Source organism: Zonotrichia albicollis, chromosome 12, assembly GCF_047830755.1.
Source record: "Zonotrichia albicollis isolate bZonAlb1 chromosome 12, bZonAlb1.hap1, whole genome shotgun sequence".
In the NCBI taxonomy this organism is placed as follows: domain Eukaryota; kingdom Metazoa; phylum Chordata; class Aves; order Passeriformes; family Passerellidae; genus Zonotrichia; species Zonotrichia albicollis.
Genome location: NC_133830.1, coordinates 10,848,163 through 10,867,168, shown reverse-complemented (window position 1 = coordinate 10,867,168; position 19,006 = coordinate 10,848,163). Strand labels below are relative to the sequence as shown.

The following is a 19,006-nucleotide window of genomic DNA, read 5'->3' as shown; positions in this document are numbered from 1 at the left end:
GAATAATATGAAATTTTCCTAAAATAATCTATGATGTGATGAAGGACTACACTTGGAGTACTATTAGTAGTCACGGGTTTCTCTTTTCCTTTCTAGGAATTCAGGCACCAAAGGAAAGTGACTCTTCTGCAGAGCAGGAACTCTACAGGAGGTGAGGTGAAGCTCTTGAAAAAGATAATAATTTAGCTCATTTGGAAATATGTCTATGTATGCATATGTCTGTGTTTTACCTCAGCATAATGAGTGTGTGTTTGACAGCAGCTGAGCATGAGCCCAGGTGGCCAAGGCCAGTGGCATCCTGGCTGTATCAGTGACAGTGTGGCCAGCAGGACCAGGGCAGTGATTGTCCCCCTGTACTGGGCACTGCTGAGGCCACAGCTCAAATCCTGGGTTCAGTTTTGGGCCCCTCACTACACAAAGACATCGAGGGGCTGGAGTGTGTCCAGAGAAGGGCAAGGGAGCTGGGGAAGGGGCTGGAGCACAAACCTCCTTGGGACTGGCTGGGGTGTTTGGCCTGGAGAAAAGGAGGCTCAGGGGGAGCTTATGGCTCTACAGCACCTGAAAGAAGATTGTAGCCAGGTGGGGTCAGTCTCTTCTCCCAGGTGTAACAAGTGACAGGACAAGAGAGGAAGCAGCCTCAAGTTGCGCCAGGGAAGGTTTAGGTTGGGTATGAGGGAAAATTTCTTCATTGAGAAGGTGGTCAGGCATTGGAACAGGCTGCCCAGGGAGGTGGTGGAATCACCATTCCTGGAAGTATTCAAAAGGCCTCGGATGAGTGGATGTGGCATTTGGGGACATGGTTTAGTGGTGAACGTGGTGGCATTGGGTTAATGGTTGGACTTGATGTTTTCCAACCTTAACAATTTTGTGATTCTATTTTATGATTATGTTTTAATACCTGAGAATCCTCTTTGATGCCTTTTTCAGTCCAGGGCTTCTTCTCTTAGTGTTGTTGCTGCATGCATTTTGTGATTTTTCTTTCCTGTGTAAGAGCCAAAGAGCAGCATTGTCAGCCTGGCTGACTCCTTTTGTTGTTGTATGTCCCTTGATCTTTTCCAGAGCAGTGTCTATTTGTCTGGCTAACTGCTTCCTATTTTCACTGTTTTCAGGTGATAATTAAGTACTTAATAGAGCTAAATATAACTCAAGTATAAGCTTATGTGGTGCTATGCCTGCTGTTGTTGCCAGGGCTGTACCTCACTGGAACTGCAGGTCATATTTAAAGTTTGGTGGGCTTTTTAATTGTGTCCAAGAGATTCTGGATTTGTGTTTTGGCTCTAAGCAGGGCTGCTCCATGACCAGCCATGACCTTGTTGCTGCTGACCTTCCCTCTGCTTTGGTGCTCACACAGGTACTTGGCAGAGCAGTCACTGGTCCAAGAGGAGTTGGTCCGGCTGGTCAAGAGAGAAAGGGAAGCAGCCTGTGAGGCCAAGGAGAGGTCTGGCATTATTGAGGAGAGGCAGAGAGCAGCCCAGCTGGTGAGTAACAAACCCCCTGCTATGTTTCCAACCTGCACCGGCTAAAATGGCTCTGCTTGAGGGCATTCATTTAATGTCATTTGTGTGATGAGTTTAGAAACTTGTGTTTGGACTGAAACATTCCTCATCTCACTCATCACTTAACATTTGGCTCACAGTGCAGCTGCAAGCTCCATGTCACTCCATGCTGCCAAGGCATGAACAATGGCTGTGCTGGGGACAGCTTTACCAGTGGCAGGGAATATGGTCTGTGTGTGTATGTGGTCCTTGTCTAGCTACAGAGAACTCTTTTCAGCTCTCAAGTGTATGAAATAAATGTTTCAATATAAACAGGATCAAATTCTGCTGGCCTAATATATCCTGAGACTTTGCTCTGTTTTTTTTCTAGAGTATAAGAGTGCATGCACACAAATTATTAAAAAGTAATAATGTCTTCATTTGTTTGAGTCTTTTATAAATCTGGTAACAGAAGAACTGTTATAAAACTGTCAAATATTGTGACCTTTTGGAGAAGGTTTAGGATTGATTTTTAGGGACCAGGAAGCATAAACCTTTTTTTGACACACCACTGACTCCCAAACCAATTTGTTCTTGCCCAGCAGGCAGACTTACTTTTGGGGACTTCTTGCTGCAGCTTTTACTATTAGTCAGGCACCTTGGTGTTATGATGACCCATTAGGTTGCTGTCATACCAGTGCTGAGAAGAGCAGTGCTGGAGGCAGAAGTACAGTGGGATGAGGCTGAGTGGAGCAAAAGGCTTTTATCAATCACTACAGTACACTGGGATTGTCATTGGTGCTTAATATTAAATGACATTATTTTATATTGTTTTCTTTTGCACACTGCCATTCCTATGGTGTGCTGTCTGTAACCAGTGCAGAGTCTTACTGGAGCTGCCCCTTTTTCCTGACCTGCAGTGGTGTCACTCATAGCCAGGTGGGGCCGTGCTTGCCACAATGAGATCTAACTGCCCATTCATTTAGACTGTGCTGTTAAAACTTTATTGGGAGAACTAGACCAAGAGAATTCTCCTTGCCTGGTGCATGCTGAAAGGATGGTTTAGGGAAAGGACAGACTGGAGTATGGATAGTCTTTTTTTTGTGGTTCTTTCATCCTACTGATCTGTAGCTTAACCAGTGTGTGCTTGATTTAAGCAAAGAATCCTGTGAGGTTTGGGGTTTTTTTCTGTATGTTGAATGCTAACAGCCCTGGTTTACCTGGGGAAAATGTGAAGCATTTAGAGGTTATAGTACAAAAATATTTTTGGGGATAGAATAAATAAAATTTATGTAATCATGGCAACAGTGGTTCAAAGAAAAGGTCTTTGTAGCTGCAATCCATCTCTGACAGTGATCCCTAGCAGCTGCTGATGGAGAGCATGAGAGCAAAGCAGGTATAAAACAGTATTTCCCACCTATACCCTTCCAAATTCTGATGTTCTAAGAGGTACAGGCTTTGAAAGCAAGAGGTTGTATTTTCACTTTGATGGTTAACAATCTTTAAGGAAATTCTTTTCTGTGAATTAGTCTGTTTGTGATTTTGGACCCAACTGTACTTTGTTTCCATGATAAAATTAAAAAATTGGATAGTCTAGTCTGTCCTGGCAAAGATGAGGGCAGAGCTGTTTGTCAGCTTCCAGATACCTTCCTACAAAGGAACTATTGTGGCCAGACTTAAATTATTGGGTTCCCTATCAGACTTGCTTTATCTCAGCTACTGTTTCCTTTTGGGCATGGTTACCTTGTTGTATTGTATTGACTCAAACCATGGCTGTCCTTTGTTCTAGTGTTTTCCTCCTTTATTATGAATAGGGCTTGTGTATTTCTTGCTCTTCTATTTTTTAGCTCCAGCAAATGGGGAAAATACTGGGTATGAGCTGCTCATCCATGTCTTGTGTCAATCTTCCCTTTCAGGTAGAAGAGAGTAGTGGAACTCAAGGTATCTAGGGGTAATCCAGGTGCAGATAGCAATGGAAGTTATCTGCTTACATTTATAAGGGAGAAACTTCCAGGGTTGTTTTTGTTGTTGTTGTGACCTATTAGGGAAATGAGATTAAAAATGGGGCAACTCCCATGAAAGCAATAACAAATTAATAATTTGCTTCTTAAGCAGCACTTAATTTGGTAAGAATTGAAAACCATGCCATATATAATTAGAAAGTTTTATTAATTTTTCTAGTATTTGCATTAAGATCTTGAGCTGCCCTGTGCTCTTAACATATCAATAGTTCAATGATTAGTAGCTCTTTTTTGTACTGTTGTCTGCAGCAGTGCTGGAACATTCCCCTGTAACCATACCACTTGTATAAATCCAAGTACCATAGCTGTATTTTGAAGTGATTTCATTGTGGTTGTGCTGAACGTTGCATGTCATTTAATCTGTTCTTTATGGCTTTCACTCACTGACTTTTATTATTGGAAATATTGCTATAAGCACTTCAGTGTTATTATATGGTGCACACAAAGAGAGGGTGGACTAGAATTAACCTTTGATATGGAACTTGCTGTCAGCTTCTGGGACCAGTTACTTGATTGTTTATGGGGCAGGGTACAGATTAAAACTTATTGTTATTTTATTGTGGTTTGTATATTTTGTTTAGCTGATTTTTTTTCTCCTTGAAGTGTTCTGGTTTCAAGAGGGATTTAGAGTTAAGTACCTGGGTCCTTTTCTACATTTTTATCGTGACCTTTCTTTTTCTTTTAATGACTTTGAAGAAGGTACTTAGCTTCTAGATACCTTAGGTTTTGTGTAAAACTCCTTACAGCTTTAGTTTAAGAAGCAAAACAGCTCTGTAAGTAATAGAGCAGCATTCACTTTCCTTTTTGAGTGAATATGGCTTTTTCATTAACCCTGGGGACTGGCTCAAATGGAAGTAGTCTGCTAAGCTGCTGTAGAAAAACTCTCCCCAATTTGTATTAGAGATAAAATGTTTTATTTGTTTGTGCAGGACTGCAGGATCTTGGTGCTGAGTGGACTCTTTGAATAATTTAATGCTGTGGGTGCTTACAGCACAACAAGGATTATATGTGCAGTGTTTCAGAGCAAGGCCTAGGGTGTTTAACTAATGCTGGTGCCATGCCTTAAGTCTCATGTGAAATACCCAAGAATTAACACAGCTATCTTTAAATCCTTTTCTATTTCTGGCATGAGGAACTTGCAAAGTTGTCAGTCAAGTTATTTAATTGCTTGACTATGTTGTGAATAGTCTCACCATTCCCCTATGCGAGCAATCTTTCTTTTTTCATTCCCAATTAATCAAAACGTCTTCTCTTAACTTCTCAGTTCTTTCAGGTTTCTTTTTTCCCCCTCCTTCCTACCAATAAAGGAAACTTTGCAAACAAAGCTGCTCCTTTTCCTCCTTTTTGCTTTTGTAATCTCTGAAGGTTGAGCAGCATGTGCAGCATATGCATCAGGAGCCTCTTGGAGCCAGTGACCGTGTGCCTGATGGTTTTCCCTGAGACCTTTAAGACAAATCAATGTGGAATGGGGATGGATAAAAGCAGAAGCTGGGGGGGTATAAACGTGATTGAGCAAAGACATCTCATTACTGCTCTAGAAAGGGAGGATTATAACTTATAAAATAGGAGGATCTCATTTAGAGGCCATGTACACTTGTGTTATCAGGACAGAGGGAGAGCAAATAGAATAAATGAAATTAATACTTTGAAAAGAAGCATTACCCGGATTTGAGCATTGAACTAATATGATTTGTGCAAAGGCCTGAAGTTCTTATCTCCCCATTAAATACCCCAAGGATAATGGCTTTGTCAGAGTTATTGACCAAAAGTTGTCATTTTCCTTCTCACTTTGAAAGAGAGAGTTCAGAAATGGGGTGATGGTAGGACAGACCTTGCACTATGACCAGCTCTTTCAGGCAAGACTGACACTGGCTGCTGTGTGAGAACAGACTGGGCAGAGAATTCATAATTGCTGCAAAGTTTATCCAGCAGTCCATAATGGATGACTTGCTATTCCCAGTGTTTCTGATCATGCCTGCTCACTGCCTTGCTGGATGAGAACCTTTGCTTTCTGGTGGTGTCAGCATTGGACTGTTGTGACTGGCATGGCTCAAATGGGCATGAAAGGAAATAAAAGAATATGGGTTTGTTTCAGGTTGCTCCAGTAGCTGATTATAATTGGTCATAGGCTGTTGAATTCTTTCAGATGATTTCTTGCCCAGATATAATCTCTTTGTTTTTCAGAGCCTCTCCTCTTCTTGATTCAGGAAAGATGGGATGAAGGAAGAATGCATGATTGGGAATGCCTTTGATCAAGCAGTGGGTTTTGATAAGTGTCACCTTGTGAATGTTACATTATGAACCCTTGCGCTTTGCTGTGGCATATTTTGGACACTTCCACCCCTGATTTAGTGTATATTGGGCTGCTGATATTTTAACTGTTATGTTTTCTTCTCCATTTCAAAGGATGTGGAAGTAAAACTGCTTAAAATTGCTGTAAACAGCATAAATAGCCAGTTCATAGATTGGTAGAATGGAAGAGAATTTTGGTGTTAGGGAGTGATCAAATATTTTCTTTTTCACTTTGTAGGGATGGAAGAATGATCAAATCAACCAATTTGTCAAAAGTTTCCTTTATATTCCTGGTAATTGATAAAGCTTTAAGTGAATCTTGTGGGGTTTTTTGCTGTGAATTGCCCCCTCTTGTTGTTCAGTGTCAGCAGTAGATGCAGCTGAACTGGTACTGAAGATTGTTTTAGAAACTGTGCTGAACATGATTTAGTTTGTGAAGGCTTTCATTTACTTTGTCATAAGCTGGGGATCAGCTTCATCCTGGCTGATTAGCCATAGGTAAGCATTCCTAGATTAACTGGGGTTTTGTTGTGTGTAATCTCCTGCCATTGTGACAAGCTCTAGTGACCGGATGAGGCCCAGCAGTAGCATGGGGTTTGTTGGAACTGTGACAGTGTGGAGCCATCAGTGAAGTGACACTGCTGCTTTCAAGGTCAGGTCTCTATTGTCAAAACTTGTCTCTTTTTTTTGTCCCTGTTTATCTGAGTTGATGTAATGAATGGTATGGTCTCTGTGAGCTTTGCAGTATGGTTTGGAAACTGCTCACCTCAGGGACAGTTTATTTGGTCCCGTTGGCTCTACAGCTAAAACACAGCACACTGAGCTGAAACCTTCCCTTTGTAAAGCTGTAAACCTGTGTGTAGAAAATAGATGGTTCTGGGAGGTGATATGGCTAGTGCATGAGGTTTGGTGTTTCCTGGCTTTTTATATTCTGTAAATACTTCTTGATTGAAGTTTTTTAAGGGTGAGGCAGAAAACATTGATTGAAATCTGAGAGCATGGAGGCTTGTTTTAAATAATAGTGGAAAATGAGGAAAAAGCCCACTCAGTTTGATTTTCATTGATGTTGCAGTTGTTAGCAACAGGTATCTATATGTCTTTATGAAAGATTATTTTTTTTAGATTGCCTTTTATGTTTTCTTTAGAAAATAAGTGGTGCATTAAGTTATTAGAATCTTCATTCCAGCCTACAGTGTGGGTGACACCTACCAGTTGTGGGGACAGCACCTCCTTGTGAACATGTTTTGCTGTGGTTTGGCTCTTTGGCTGCAGAACCAGGCAGGGTCCTAACCAGGTTAGCAAGAGTGGCAGTGTCTTGGGCTGGAACTTGCAGTTATTTTTGATTGCTCTCACTAATTGACAGCTAATTCTTTCACTTATTAAATAAAGCTTCCTTTTAAATATGTTGATACAAATGGAAAGATGTATTTTTAGGTTTGAGACTTAATGATTTATTACCAAATGTTGCAAACTATTGACAGGAGGCTTTAAATAGCTTCAGTCCTTGTGCCTCGTATCCCTCTCAATCTTGCTGTATGAGCCTGAGACAGCCTTCCAGACTTTCTCCTGAAGAAAATATATTAGCATGTGGAGACTTTAAAATTAGTGGTCTGTTAGTCTATAGTCTCAGGCCAGAACATCTTTCCTTTTCCCTACAGTTGGGCACCTCTTTGTCTGCTACCCTGTACTATAAAAGTATATTTCTTCAGTGAAAGAATTACTTAGTGAAACTATTAAACATTAAACATTTAAGGGATCCCTATAGAAAATAATATTGAAGTGTTAAATGATGGACTTTGGGAAAGTTTGCATTAAATTTAAGCTTGGCATGGTGAGGCTCTATCTACATGTCTTCTACCTCCAGCAAGCTAATAACTTCTGTTCTCTGGAGCATCAGTGAGGTCTAAATTTAACTAAAGCAATTTTGGAGAGTGTGCACTACAATAAAGGCAGAAATTGAAAACACAGCCAATGCAAAAGAGAACCTCCTCTTCTCTTGAGAGAAGGAGAAGGTGTTACCTGGCTAAGGGTAAGATTCTGCCTATGCACTGCTTATTTTCCTGCTACTGCTGCTCTGATTTGTCAGACATTTATAGCATTTTTTAATAACTTTCAATTTCTGCAGCTAGTCTTTTATCTCCTGACTGAAGGTTAATTTGCGTTTGGAGAGTTTTTGCGGATTTCAGCAGCTGATGGTCGTTTGAGCTTCTCATTTTTGTAGTCTCTTGAGCTAAGAGACCTTATCACAAGGTTGGCCTTTTTTAAAATCCAACAGCTGCAACAAATTGAAGTTGTCTGGGGTGCTGTCTAGCTCCCCTGTCTTGCCTTCAATTTTCCATGCCCATATTTCACACTTTTTTTTTTTGTCTACCAAGTTTTTATAACTTTTATGACTCCACAGAAACTTCTTCAAGATTCATTTGTTCTGACTTAGGATTACTGTATAGCCTAAGAAGGCATTACTTTAAGAAGTAAAATATAAGATTAACCTTCATTTTCCCTTATGTATAACTACAAAAGATTAAATTTTTATAGAAATAGGATAATAATATATTGATATTTTTCTGTGACTGGTCTGGCAAAACTAGTGCTGAGTCTTCTTATTCTGCTGTCAGACTACTGTGTAGTACAGAATTCTGCTCTAATTTACAGCTCTTTGAGGGGGGCATAAGCAGCACAAGACAGACCCAAAGGCCCTTCTGTATCTTAACTTTCCATGGATCACCACCTATTCCATGCACTGCGGTGTCCCAGTAGGAATGACTGCATTCCACCCCTTCATCCACATACAATTTACCTTTCTCAAGCATAGGTAAGTTACAGATTAAATTGGCAAACTCTTCAGCTGATGGGAAGATTCCTGATAGGCTGGAATGTATCTGTGTGGTAGCACCTGTCAGTGCACAGCACAACTGGCATGGGTATTCCAGTGGGAATGCACCAGCTGCTCATGGTAACACATGGGCTTCTCCAGCTGCCAGAGCCAGGCCCAGCAGAGCAGGTGTGTCCTGGTCCAGATCATGTTTCCTCAAATACAGTGTCTTCTACAAGTCCCAGTACAAATGGCTTTGTAGGATGATCCTAGTAGATCAAACTGAGTCTAAATGGTATGGTGTGAGTAATCACAATAAACACTGATGTAACTTTTTATTTCCCATCTTAAAGAACAGTTAAAGTGAGCTGATACAAAGACCGAATTTCAGTGAATTTTTTTCCAGTTTGTTTATTCCCTCTGCTACAGTCAGACATCCTCGATGTTGCCCCAGTTTGCTGATGTTTATTTTAATTCTTGCTTGCTTCCTTCTTTCTCTCTCCATCCTTTTACTTTCCCAAAGCTGCAGGACGGTTTGCTCCTGCTGCCTCCCCTCGTTGTTGGTGTTATCAGGCACGTGTGCAGCGGGTGAGATTGCAAACGCCGCTGTTCTCCGGGATCCTGAGCACCAGACAATGTTTTACACGGCGTCCCATTCTCTGGCTGCCTGGTTGGACATGATGTTGGTACCTTATCTTCACGCTGACACACACTGGACATTAATAGAAATACATTGCTGAGGCACATGTGTGGAATTTCAAGCAGCCTTTCTAGCTGTGCTTTAGATAGTCTATTGTGTGCTTAACCTCTTGGAAGAGGTTTTGATGAGAAAAGCGTGATGTTAACTCTTGGATGGCTGGCTGGGTTCTCTCAGAGTTCCTTATTATAGTCAGCATAATATCCTCCTAGTTGAACACTGCTTATCTGTTTTGGAGTTTCAGCAGATTTAAACTTATCTTCTATGACTAGTATTCCTTCTTTCTAATGCATATTTTTTAGGGAAGAAATAACTGTGTTTTGCACATGAGGATGAGGTAGGAAATGTGTTGCTGCAGAAGGAACTGAGTTGCCAGCACCTTTATGTAGCTTTGTCTAAAGTCTGTCCCTTTATTATTTTTGGCTCTCTGATTGCTGTACATCAATGAAAAAAATGACCTGGATGCAGCTGCTTCTATTTGCCAGGAATTCTTTCTGCTTTTGGAGCACATCAGAATTTTTATTGTTTTCTTTCTGCTGTATCTGTATACTTTCTCTGCTTGTTTGTTATGGCCATCTGCAATTATCTGTATTATTTATGAGTGCTGAGTAAAACATGACGGAAAGTAGCTTCTTAAAAGGGACTGTACTAAGGGAAAGGAAATGAGCTGATGACTTTGATTTTTAGACAATGAAAATAGAACACCTGCAAGTTTATGAGGAAGGGAAGGAATTAGAGTTAGCTGCATTTCTTTTTTCCTGTCTGTGCACTACATAGGGGGTTTAGAGCTTTTTTAGTCTTGAAGACTTTGTGATAATGGGCAAACTTGAAGGATGATACAGTAGGAATCGAGTAAAAATTGATCAAACAGACTGAGCGGGGCTATGTATAATTACTGTACAAAAGAAAAGAGCTTAAAAAAAGTTTAATATTTACTTGAATAGAAGATTAGACTAAGGATACATTTGTTAAATAACCAGTGCTCTTCCAATTAGGACTGAGAGCTTGCCATTTACATTCACTGCATCTTCTGCCTAATGCTTTTGCTGTGGAAAAAGTGGTTCACTGTCTGGTAGATGATTTCAAGCCCCTTTATTTTTTCAAAGATACAGGTTCATGTGTCTTCTTTTCTCTCCATCCTCTGAGCAGAATGGATTTGTTCCTTGGTTCATCTTGCTGTAGCTGTAATTGGCACTGTCAAGCTGAGACTCTGGCTGCCCCCCGCTCCCGGCTTCCGAACTTGCAATGCACAAAAGGTTCTTTACAAAAGCTGCTCCCTTACCAGCTGAAGACTTGAGTAATCACTCATTTTTGTATTTTCATATGATATTCTCTCCTAGTTTAACAGTGGAAAAAGGGAGATTGGTAATAAAGATATGTTAAAAAATGCCAAACCAAAACAACCAAACCCTCAAAAACAACAAACTACACAAAGCAGCACCCTGAAAAAAAGCCCAAATCAGAAAAACTCCTCCCAAAGCAACAACAATAACAGCAATCTCCATATCAGCTGAAAATAAGCTTGCATGTTTCTTAAACCCTTTTTCCTAATTTTTCAGCATAAAAGAATTTCAAGTACAAAACTGGAAAAAGCATGAAAGCTTTAAACTGCAAAGCCAGCTACAATTTAAAAGATAATGAACGTCAGTCCAGCCTATAGTTTTCTATCATGTAAAAAGTTGTCTGCCCAGCTGCTGTGCTGTTTCCTGTTCAAGACTCAGCATTTTGCAGTGTAATTTTTCAAAGCTTTGTGTTACTGAAGGTTATCATAGAGTTCTGTTAAAAAGCTGCTTGCCTGTGATTTCCTGTTAAACCGTGATCTGCAAAAAGAGGTGGTTCCATGGTCAAGTAAGATTTTGATGCTGTTCTTTTCCTGGGAACAGAAGTGGGATGCATCAACATCCTTTCCCATCTGATGGCTGTTGAGAAGTCACATCTCAGGTCACTGCCCTTGTTCCAAATTGTGCTGAATATCTGAATGCAACCTTGAAGCTGTTGCCAACCACTTGCATTTTCTTTTTTTTTTTTTTAGGCTAGTTTAGAAGTAGTCCATCAAATTTCATGCATCTAGTGTAAAAAATAAGAATTTTCATTGTAATTAATCTGGGTGGAGTGCCAATTTGTGCCCAGATTAAGTGGGGACCATTACTTGTGCTGATGCTCCAATGTTATCCTGTCATAACAGGTTTTTCTTTTCTGTGCTTAATAAGGAATATGGTAAGGTACCTGCAGGGAGAGAAGCACTAATGGTCTTAGCTGCCATTCTCCTCTGTGTGGATGGGACTAATGTGGTTGATAAATACTTCCCTGCCTCAGGCCTTGCAAGTGCAGGCTGCTCCCTTAGGAAAGAAAGCAGCTTGAGGCGTTCCATGGGTGTTTTCAGGTGTGATTGAACCAGCTAGACAGAAGAGATTTTCTCCAGCACAGAGGAATTTTAATTCCACTTAATTTCAGAGTTTTAGTGTGAGGTATCTTGGTGAGCAGGTAATGGTAGATGATAGGTTTTTCTGACCACATGCAAGTTTAGGAAAAATTTTACCTTTTACCTGTTTAAAACGTACATCTGCTTTTTGTACAAGAAATGTATCATAGTGGGCATTCTGAAACTGTAGCAAAAGTTCATATGTTTATAAGGAGTAACAAACTTTCATGTAATCAGACTAATTTCATCTAGTTGCTTGCTGCCCAGCAGATGTTGCTGTTGAGCTTGGTTAGGGCGCACTGTGCAGATCATCGAGTCATCTGCTTGTTCTAAGAGCTATGATGCGGTGATTGGGAGCTAAGTTTCCTCCTTGAAAATTCATGTCATCTACTGCTCAGTCAATACACTGTTCAGAAGCTTAAGGTGCATCTTGTGCAGGTGTGTGTGTAAATAAATAAATGATATTAGTATGTCTTTTTTGACCCATGTATCATTATATTTTTCACTTCATTACTGACACTGAATTCTTATCAAACTTTCTGCTTTCATTACCAAAGCAGTTTTGATAGCTTGGTTTTTATAATTATTTTTGAGGGAGATTGTTTTTTGGCTTTTCAAGTGAGCCTTTAGGATGCGGTGGTGCAAAGGGAGTCTGATAAACAATCCACAAACAGCATATCCTCATCAATATCCCTTTGAATGTAGGATTTGGGAAAATCTATCACCTGCCTCATGCAGAATCTGAATGAGAGATGAATTACGCTTCATATTTGGGGTCAAACCCACTGCTCAGTCCAGCAGCTGCTCTGTGTATTGATCTTGCAACAACAAGCACATCTGTGCTCAGCTTTGCAGTTCTTTGGGGTGTGATTCTCGTTGTAATACCCTTATTTTGGAACTAAAATATGTTTAATGTGCACCTCAGTTGCCTGCCAGCGATGATGCCTTCGCTGAGTTCATACAATTTTCCAGCAGTGCCGAGAGCATTTGGAAAGCAGCAGTGAATATTTCCTGAAGGTGGCACTGAAGGGACACCACGAAGTCTCCTTTCCAGGGGTGGAGCAGGAACTGCTGAGCCCTCAAATTGCTTGCATACCAATGAAATGTCTCGAAGTTTTTGCTTATTTGTTTTCCTTCTGACTCTAGGAGTTCTCCAGGAGTTACCATAATATTTTTCTGGATGAATTTACACTAAGTTTTTGGAGTTCATTGCTTCCTACAGAAATTGTACAATCATAAAATGGTTTGGACTGGAAAGGACCCTAAGGATTATCTAATTCCAGCTGTCCTGCCATGGACAGGGATTTCATTCTCTAGATCAGGTTACTTAGGATTCCATCCAACCTGGCCTTGAACATTAGCAGGGATGGGGTGTCCACAGCTTCTCTTGCACAACCTGTTGCAGTGCTTCATCACCCTTTGAGCAATGAATTTCTCCTTAACATCTACTCTAAACCTGCCCTCTTTCAATTTAAAAACATTGCCCCTTGTCTGTCATCATTTGGAGTTGTGAGGCCACTGTGTACTGACATAATTTACAAACTGCTTCTGTCTTTTATTTTCTGACCCTGCCTGGGGTTCTCTTTCCTGCTTAATGTACAGATGTAGAACTTGTGACATTGCTGCATGTTCAGGCTGCAGAGGGGAGGACAAGGCTGTTGTGAAGACAGTGCAGGTTTTCACACAAATGGTGTGGTATGTTCTCAGCCACCTCTGATTGCTCTTTGTTCTCCAGTTGGTTTCTAGCAGTGCTTCTTGGAGGGGTGGATAACAGCTGTTGAGAGCAAGTTTGATTTTGGAAGTTGTGAAAGAGAGTGGCAGATGCTGTCCTAATGACATCTTATGGTTGCTATTGCTGCCTCCATTCCTCAGATCCTCTTTAGGATTTCCTAATTTGACCTACACCCTGGCCTTCTAATGAGACACTCTCCAAAACCTGCTCTGTAAAAATTTCCTATTACATCTGTGTCTCTTTGGCTCTGACTGCCTGCAATTAGACTGTGTAGATTGAGAAGGCCAGTAGTGAAGAAAAATGGAGTTTCTCTCAGCAGAAGTTTGAAATGTATCTGCCGTACTTGTGTAAAGGTAGTATTTCAGCTCAGTCTTCACTGATATGGTTTCTGACTGATTTAAGTAAATTTGGAGCTTAAAAACATAAAGATGATCTAGCTGGCCTTGGCTGAAATGAATTATTACTTTTAGCACAGAATCCTCTTTTGAGAGAAGCTGGTGGTTGACTGGAATTCCTGCAGATTCTTAGGCAGGAGATTTGTATCTTTTCATCTGTTTTCAAGAAGGAGAACCAAGTCATAAAAACCACTTAAAGGTTCAGTTAAGATTTATTCTGCCTGCATAACTGCCTCCCATAATAACTTTAATATGCATCATCCTGAAACTCCTAATTGGCCCTGGTGTTGGCAGGGCTTTCAGGCCCAGCAGAATCTTCACTGTTCAGCATCTTTTAGGAAGGAATGTAGCCAGAGAAGCACAAAAGATGAAATGGCTGCCTTATAAATTCTGACTGACCTTGAGAGTCCTTGTTCTAACAAGCAGGAGGATGCTGTTGGAGCCATCTAGATGAGCCCAGTGATGGGAATTGTGTGTAGGTGGGCAGTTGGTGAGGCAAGAGGGGAGGATGGGCAAAGGCCTCATGGTTTTGGTGGGAGGAGGTGGTTTCATTGTGGGCCATGTACCTACTTATCCTGTTGTTTCTGTTGTTGGTTGGAGTCTGTACTGACGCTGATTAATTTTTCTTTTCCTCACGGGTGCTTGTAGGGTTGGGCTGTGGTTTGAACTAACCCATTTTGTCAGAGCTGGTTTATTTTCTTAGGAAATTACCCCAGTCAGTTGTTCCTCTCTGCTCAGTGACTACCTGATCCCTGTGTGGGTGCTCATCAGATAGATCAGAGCCTGACTGGCTGAGAAGGTTGAAATTTTCCTTGGCTTCTGCTCTGCTCTCCTTTTACCTGGGTGGAGGTGGAAGCCTGCCAGGCTGTGCTGGGGTTGTGTGGTTTCTGTGAATCATGGAAGACTGTCATTCTTGCTCTTCTGGGCTGTCAGTTGGACACCTTTTGCAGACCCTAAATTCACTTTAAAACAAAGCATTTGGCTTAGTTTATTTAATTCCATTAAGTAATTTCACTGCTAATGCATAATTATCTACAGCAGTGACACTCGTCTATGCTTTAATTATCACAAAGCTGCACAACTCCCCCTCCCCCCTGCCTGGAAGTTGTCACTTGTGCAGGGTGGCTTTGCAGAGATAAGTGTGTAATACATGGCAGTGCTTTAGGTTTCACAATACTCAGACAGTTGCTGATTGCTAAATGTAGGCAATAGAAGAGGCAAGAATTTTGGTCTCAGTCTTCTATTAGTGGTTTTTATCTGTGTGGAGTGAGAGACGTTGGGAAGGAAAAGGCTTATCAAAACTTCATAATACTGGCTTGAAGATAAAGATGTAAGCAAGTGCTGACTGGAGACATTAAGTTTACAGGGATTGGGGAAATTTGGAAGTGCAAGTATTTGTTTTCTTTTGAAGAAGTGCAAGAAATGAAGCATAAGTGATCCTGGACAGCAGCCCACAAACCCTGTTTCTGTTTAAGGAAGATTCTTTGTATTTATATTTTTTTTCTCCCCCTTCCTGCTTTGTTACTGACTCTTTTTGGTAAACACCCTCTCAGAGTGCAGTAGAGCCCAGTAAAAATTGATTGAGCCAGTCATTGTGAGGAAACAGAGATTCAGGATATTTACTTCTGAACTGGGAGAAGATGCATGCTTGAGTGAAATACCTGCTATTTCTTAATACCACACACTTGTTTGTTGAGGAGTGATTTTGTTAAAGGAGAGGACAAGGTCAGCCTGATCTGAGTAGAAGTTATGTGGGCAATATGATACTTGTGTCATTGAAAGGTAGAGGTCTGTTTGGGAATAAAGTGATCTATGAAAGGTTTCTAAACCCTTGCAAAATGAAGGCAGAAAAAGCCAGAGGGGGCTCATAATTGTACTTCTCTAGTTTCACAAAGCTGAGAGGACTGGGTTGGAGACACCTCATTTAACTTGCAATGATGCACTGAGGTTTGTGGATGAAGAACACCTGGAGCCTGTGTCAAAGAGAGAGCGAATCTTGAGAGGGACCTGATAGAAATGAGGATGGTATGAGGAAGCACAACCTGTGTATTATCTTATAATAAATGGAAATGAGGCCATTTGTTGGTGTTATCTGCTGGCAGAGATGTTCTGCCAACTCTGGCCAAGACGTGCAGTGTGTAATTGTGCTCCAACTTCTATTCTGACTGAATTCTTAGGATTGAAATTACATTTTTTCACATACAAAAGCACTGAATTTTTTTTCCTTTGTATTGTTACGGTGAAGGCAATTTTTGGTTGCTGACTGTCAGGAATGAGGAAGGGAGGACTGTAGAGCTTGTGTTACAACATGCATTCTCAGTCTCTGCTGCAGCTGGCTGGCAGCAGTGACACCTGTTTGAGCAAGATTCCTTTGGCCTAGAAGTATGTTATGTATTTTCTTTGGCCCAAGGACATACTGTTAAGTATGTCACTAGAAGACCTTGCAGCTTGCTAAGCTCTAAATCTTACCATCAATCTCATACTTGTTTTCTGTGGTACTCACAACTATAGTGGTTTATGTACTTCCCAGATAAGAAGACTGGCATAATATGGTGGTCAGTTTGGCTTTCTTCCTCTCAGAAAGAACTGTACCTCCTAAAGAGGTTATGTACTCGCCCTATAGTAATTTAGTCTTGGATCTTTATTTCTGGGAATCTGAACACAATTGACAATTTCCAAATGTCTGTTCTCTATATGCTGTTGGTTGAAATACTATTCATATCAGACAATGGGTGCTCATACAGAAAGAATTTAAAGTGACAGAACTGATATCCAGAACAGTTGTTGGGTTTTTGGTTTTATGTACAACTTGCCTGAAAACCTTCGCATAGGAGCACAGAAGTAAACACTGACTTAGTGGCTTTTCTGACTTGTCTGATAAAATCCACTTGCCAGGTTTGATGTTTCCATCATCTGCCTGTGTTATCTGATACTCTAGAGCTGTGTTCTCACCTTTGTAATTCACTTTCCAAGTAAAACTGGGATTGAGATGTCACTCTTAAAAATATACATTCAGTTTATGCAAAGATACAGAGGAAAACAGGGAGAACTTAATGATGTAGGTGTTGGAGTTCCATTGCCTCACTCTTGGCTGACATGAGTGAGATGCAATGTGGAAAAGCTTTCCTTATCCACATGGCAAGGGAGATTTGTTGGTCATTGTAAGGGGACTGTTGCAGGAAGGGGTGGGAGACTTATCCCAATGGGGCAGGCATGGGAGAAAAAATAAGAACAAGCCCCATAAACCTGGGATTGGGGTAAGAGGGAGAAGGGCACTTCCTGGCTTTGTGCACACGTGATGCCTTTGCCTCCCATGAGTTTGTTGGCAGGTGTGGAGAGAAAAGATCCCAGCCGGGCAAGTCAGCCACCAGTGCGGCTGATGATTAATTGCCCTTTTTAAATTGCAATTAAGTCAGTCTCAGAACCTGTGAATATTAATTCTGTATTTGCTGCTTGAAAAAGTGAGCGCTGATGAGACGGGTCCATTTTACTGATGTCTCAAAAGAGGGATCTGCAGCCACTGGTTATTACTGAAAAGAAAGGGTGCTGTGACTCTTAGCTTTGCTTTGTGTCTGTCTTGCATCTTCTTTTCCAGTGTTTCTGTTCCCTTGTTCAGAATCCTCTCAGTGCTTACACTGGATTTTCCACACTGACAGTGAAAGGTGGCAGGCTGACACCCAGAGTGAGTTAATCACTGCAAGCAATATGAGTTACCTGGTTTGGTGGATGGCTTTCCACCATTCCTGCTGCTTCCTGAATCTCTTAGAGATTTCAGAATGAAATAGGGATTGCTTTTTTGCTGCCCCAGCTCTTTCCCTTCATCTCAAATAAGTGTAACCATTCATTCCATTATACTTGGATCTTTTGAGATAATTTTCTGATTGTGCCCTGTTGGAAGGATATTTACAGGCAAGCATCAGTGCACCATGGCTGTTTTCCTTTTGGTAATCTGTTTGAATACATGGGTGATGAAAATCTTGATTTCTTCTGTGGTTTGGGTCTCTCTTATCAGTCCTGATCCTGTCTAGTATTTTCTGCATGAGTCAGGACAAATTGTTGCACCTTGCTTGTGCTTTAGTTTTATTGGAATAGTAGTTATCTCAAAAAAATCTTGTCATGTGTTGATTTTCACTGAGATCTTTGAAGGTGAATAGCATGGTATGTCTTTAGTAAATAAAAATAAAGCCCCTCAGAACCCTCTGGTGATTTTTTTATGCTTTTTGTTTTTTAAAGATTCCATTTAAAGCTCTTCCAAGCTTTCAGTTATTAGTGACTTTAAATACCTAGTTATGTCTTTGCTTGTGGGGCTGGTATATGCTGAGTTATCAAAATGACAAACAATTTGTAAAAAACAGAATTAGATGGTGGAAGTTGTATAAGTTATCTTCCCTGTTTGTTCTTCTTTTAGTTCTACATTTTATTTGGTTTTTATAAGATGAGTTTTTCCTGAAAATTTTTCAGAATAGGAGGTATTAAAGATCTGAAAGTATTGGGCATATGAATGTCAACTAATTGCTTTAGTTGGTGACTGTAGTTACTGTCCTACTGAATTAAAGGCACTGTGTGATAACCCTTCAAATGCAAGGGATGTGACTTGCAGACAGCAGGAGTGTTCTTGTAGTTGTGTCAGACTGCCAGTGAAAGGCTAGAGGAGAATTAGGTGCAGCAGAGAACAGAAAAAATATTTTCAGTTTTTGCTTGCTGTGGTCCTTTTCTGGAAAGCCTCTAGCAGGCAGGTACACATATTTTGGTGAAGACTTTTTTACCAGCCTGGGTCAGCATCAAGAGCTGGTCTAGAACAGTAGATTTAGTCTGTCATTCTGGCTTTTCTGTTTTCCCCATTTTTTAGTTTGTATAATTGAATGGTAAATCACTTGTTTTCCACTGATCCTTTATTTTGAAAGGCTCCAAGCAGTCTTGTATGGCCACTGTTGCCCTTTGAGGTGAAAATGAAACATTTTGTTTTATGAAACAGGGATGTCTATTAGTCCTTTAACAACCAAGTTAGCTTTTTGTCACTAATTCTTTTGGGTGTTTTTTTTAATTCTCCTTCTCCTTGCTGCTTCTCTGGTGTACTTTGTCTTTACCCTGGTGCAGTAACTGCTTTGTGCAGTGCTTAGCTGATGGCATGTGAGCGTGGTTGTCACAGGAGGAAGTGAT

At 40.7% G+C, this 19,006-nt stretch overlaps 1 protein-coding gene across 2 annotated transcripts in view; it reads left to right on the top strand.

Moving 5' to 3' along the window:
- CHCHD6 (coiled-coil-helix-coiled-coil-helix domain containing 6) overlaps positions 1–19,006 on the top strand; it is a 108,611-nt gene that overhangs the window by 3,145 nt on the left and 86,460 nt on the right. For both annotated transcript variants that reach the window (XM_074549787.1, XM_074549786.1), the window contains exons 3-4: positions 97–151; positions 1,352–1,478. In XM_074549787.1, the coding sequence (XP_074405888.1) occupies positions 97–151; positions 1,352–1,478 (182 nt within the window). The remainder of the gene's footprint in view (positions 1–96; positions 152–1,351; positions 1,479–19,006) is intronic.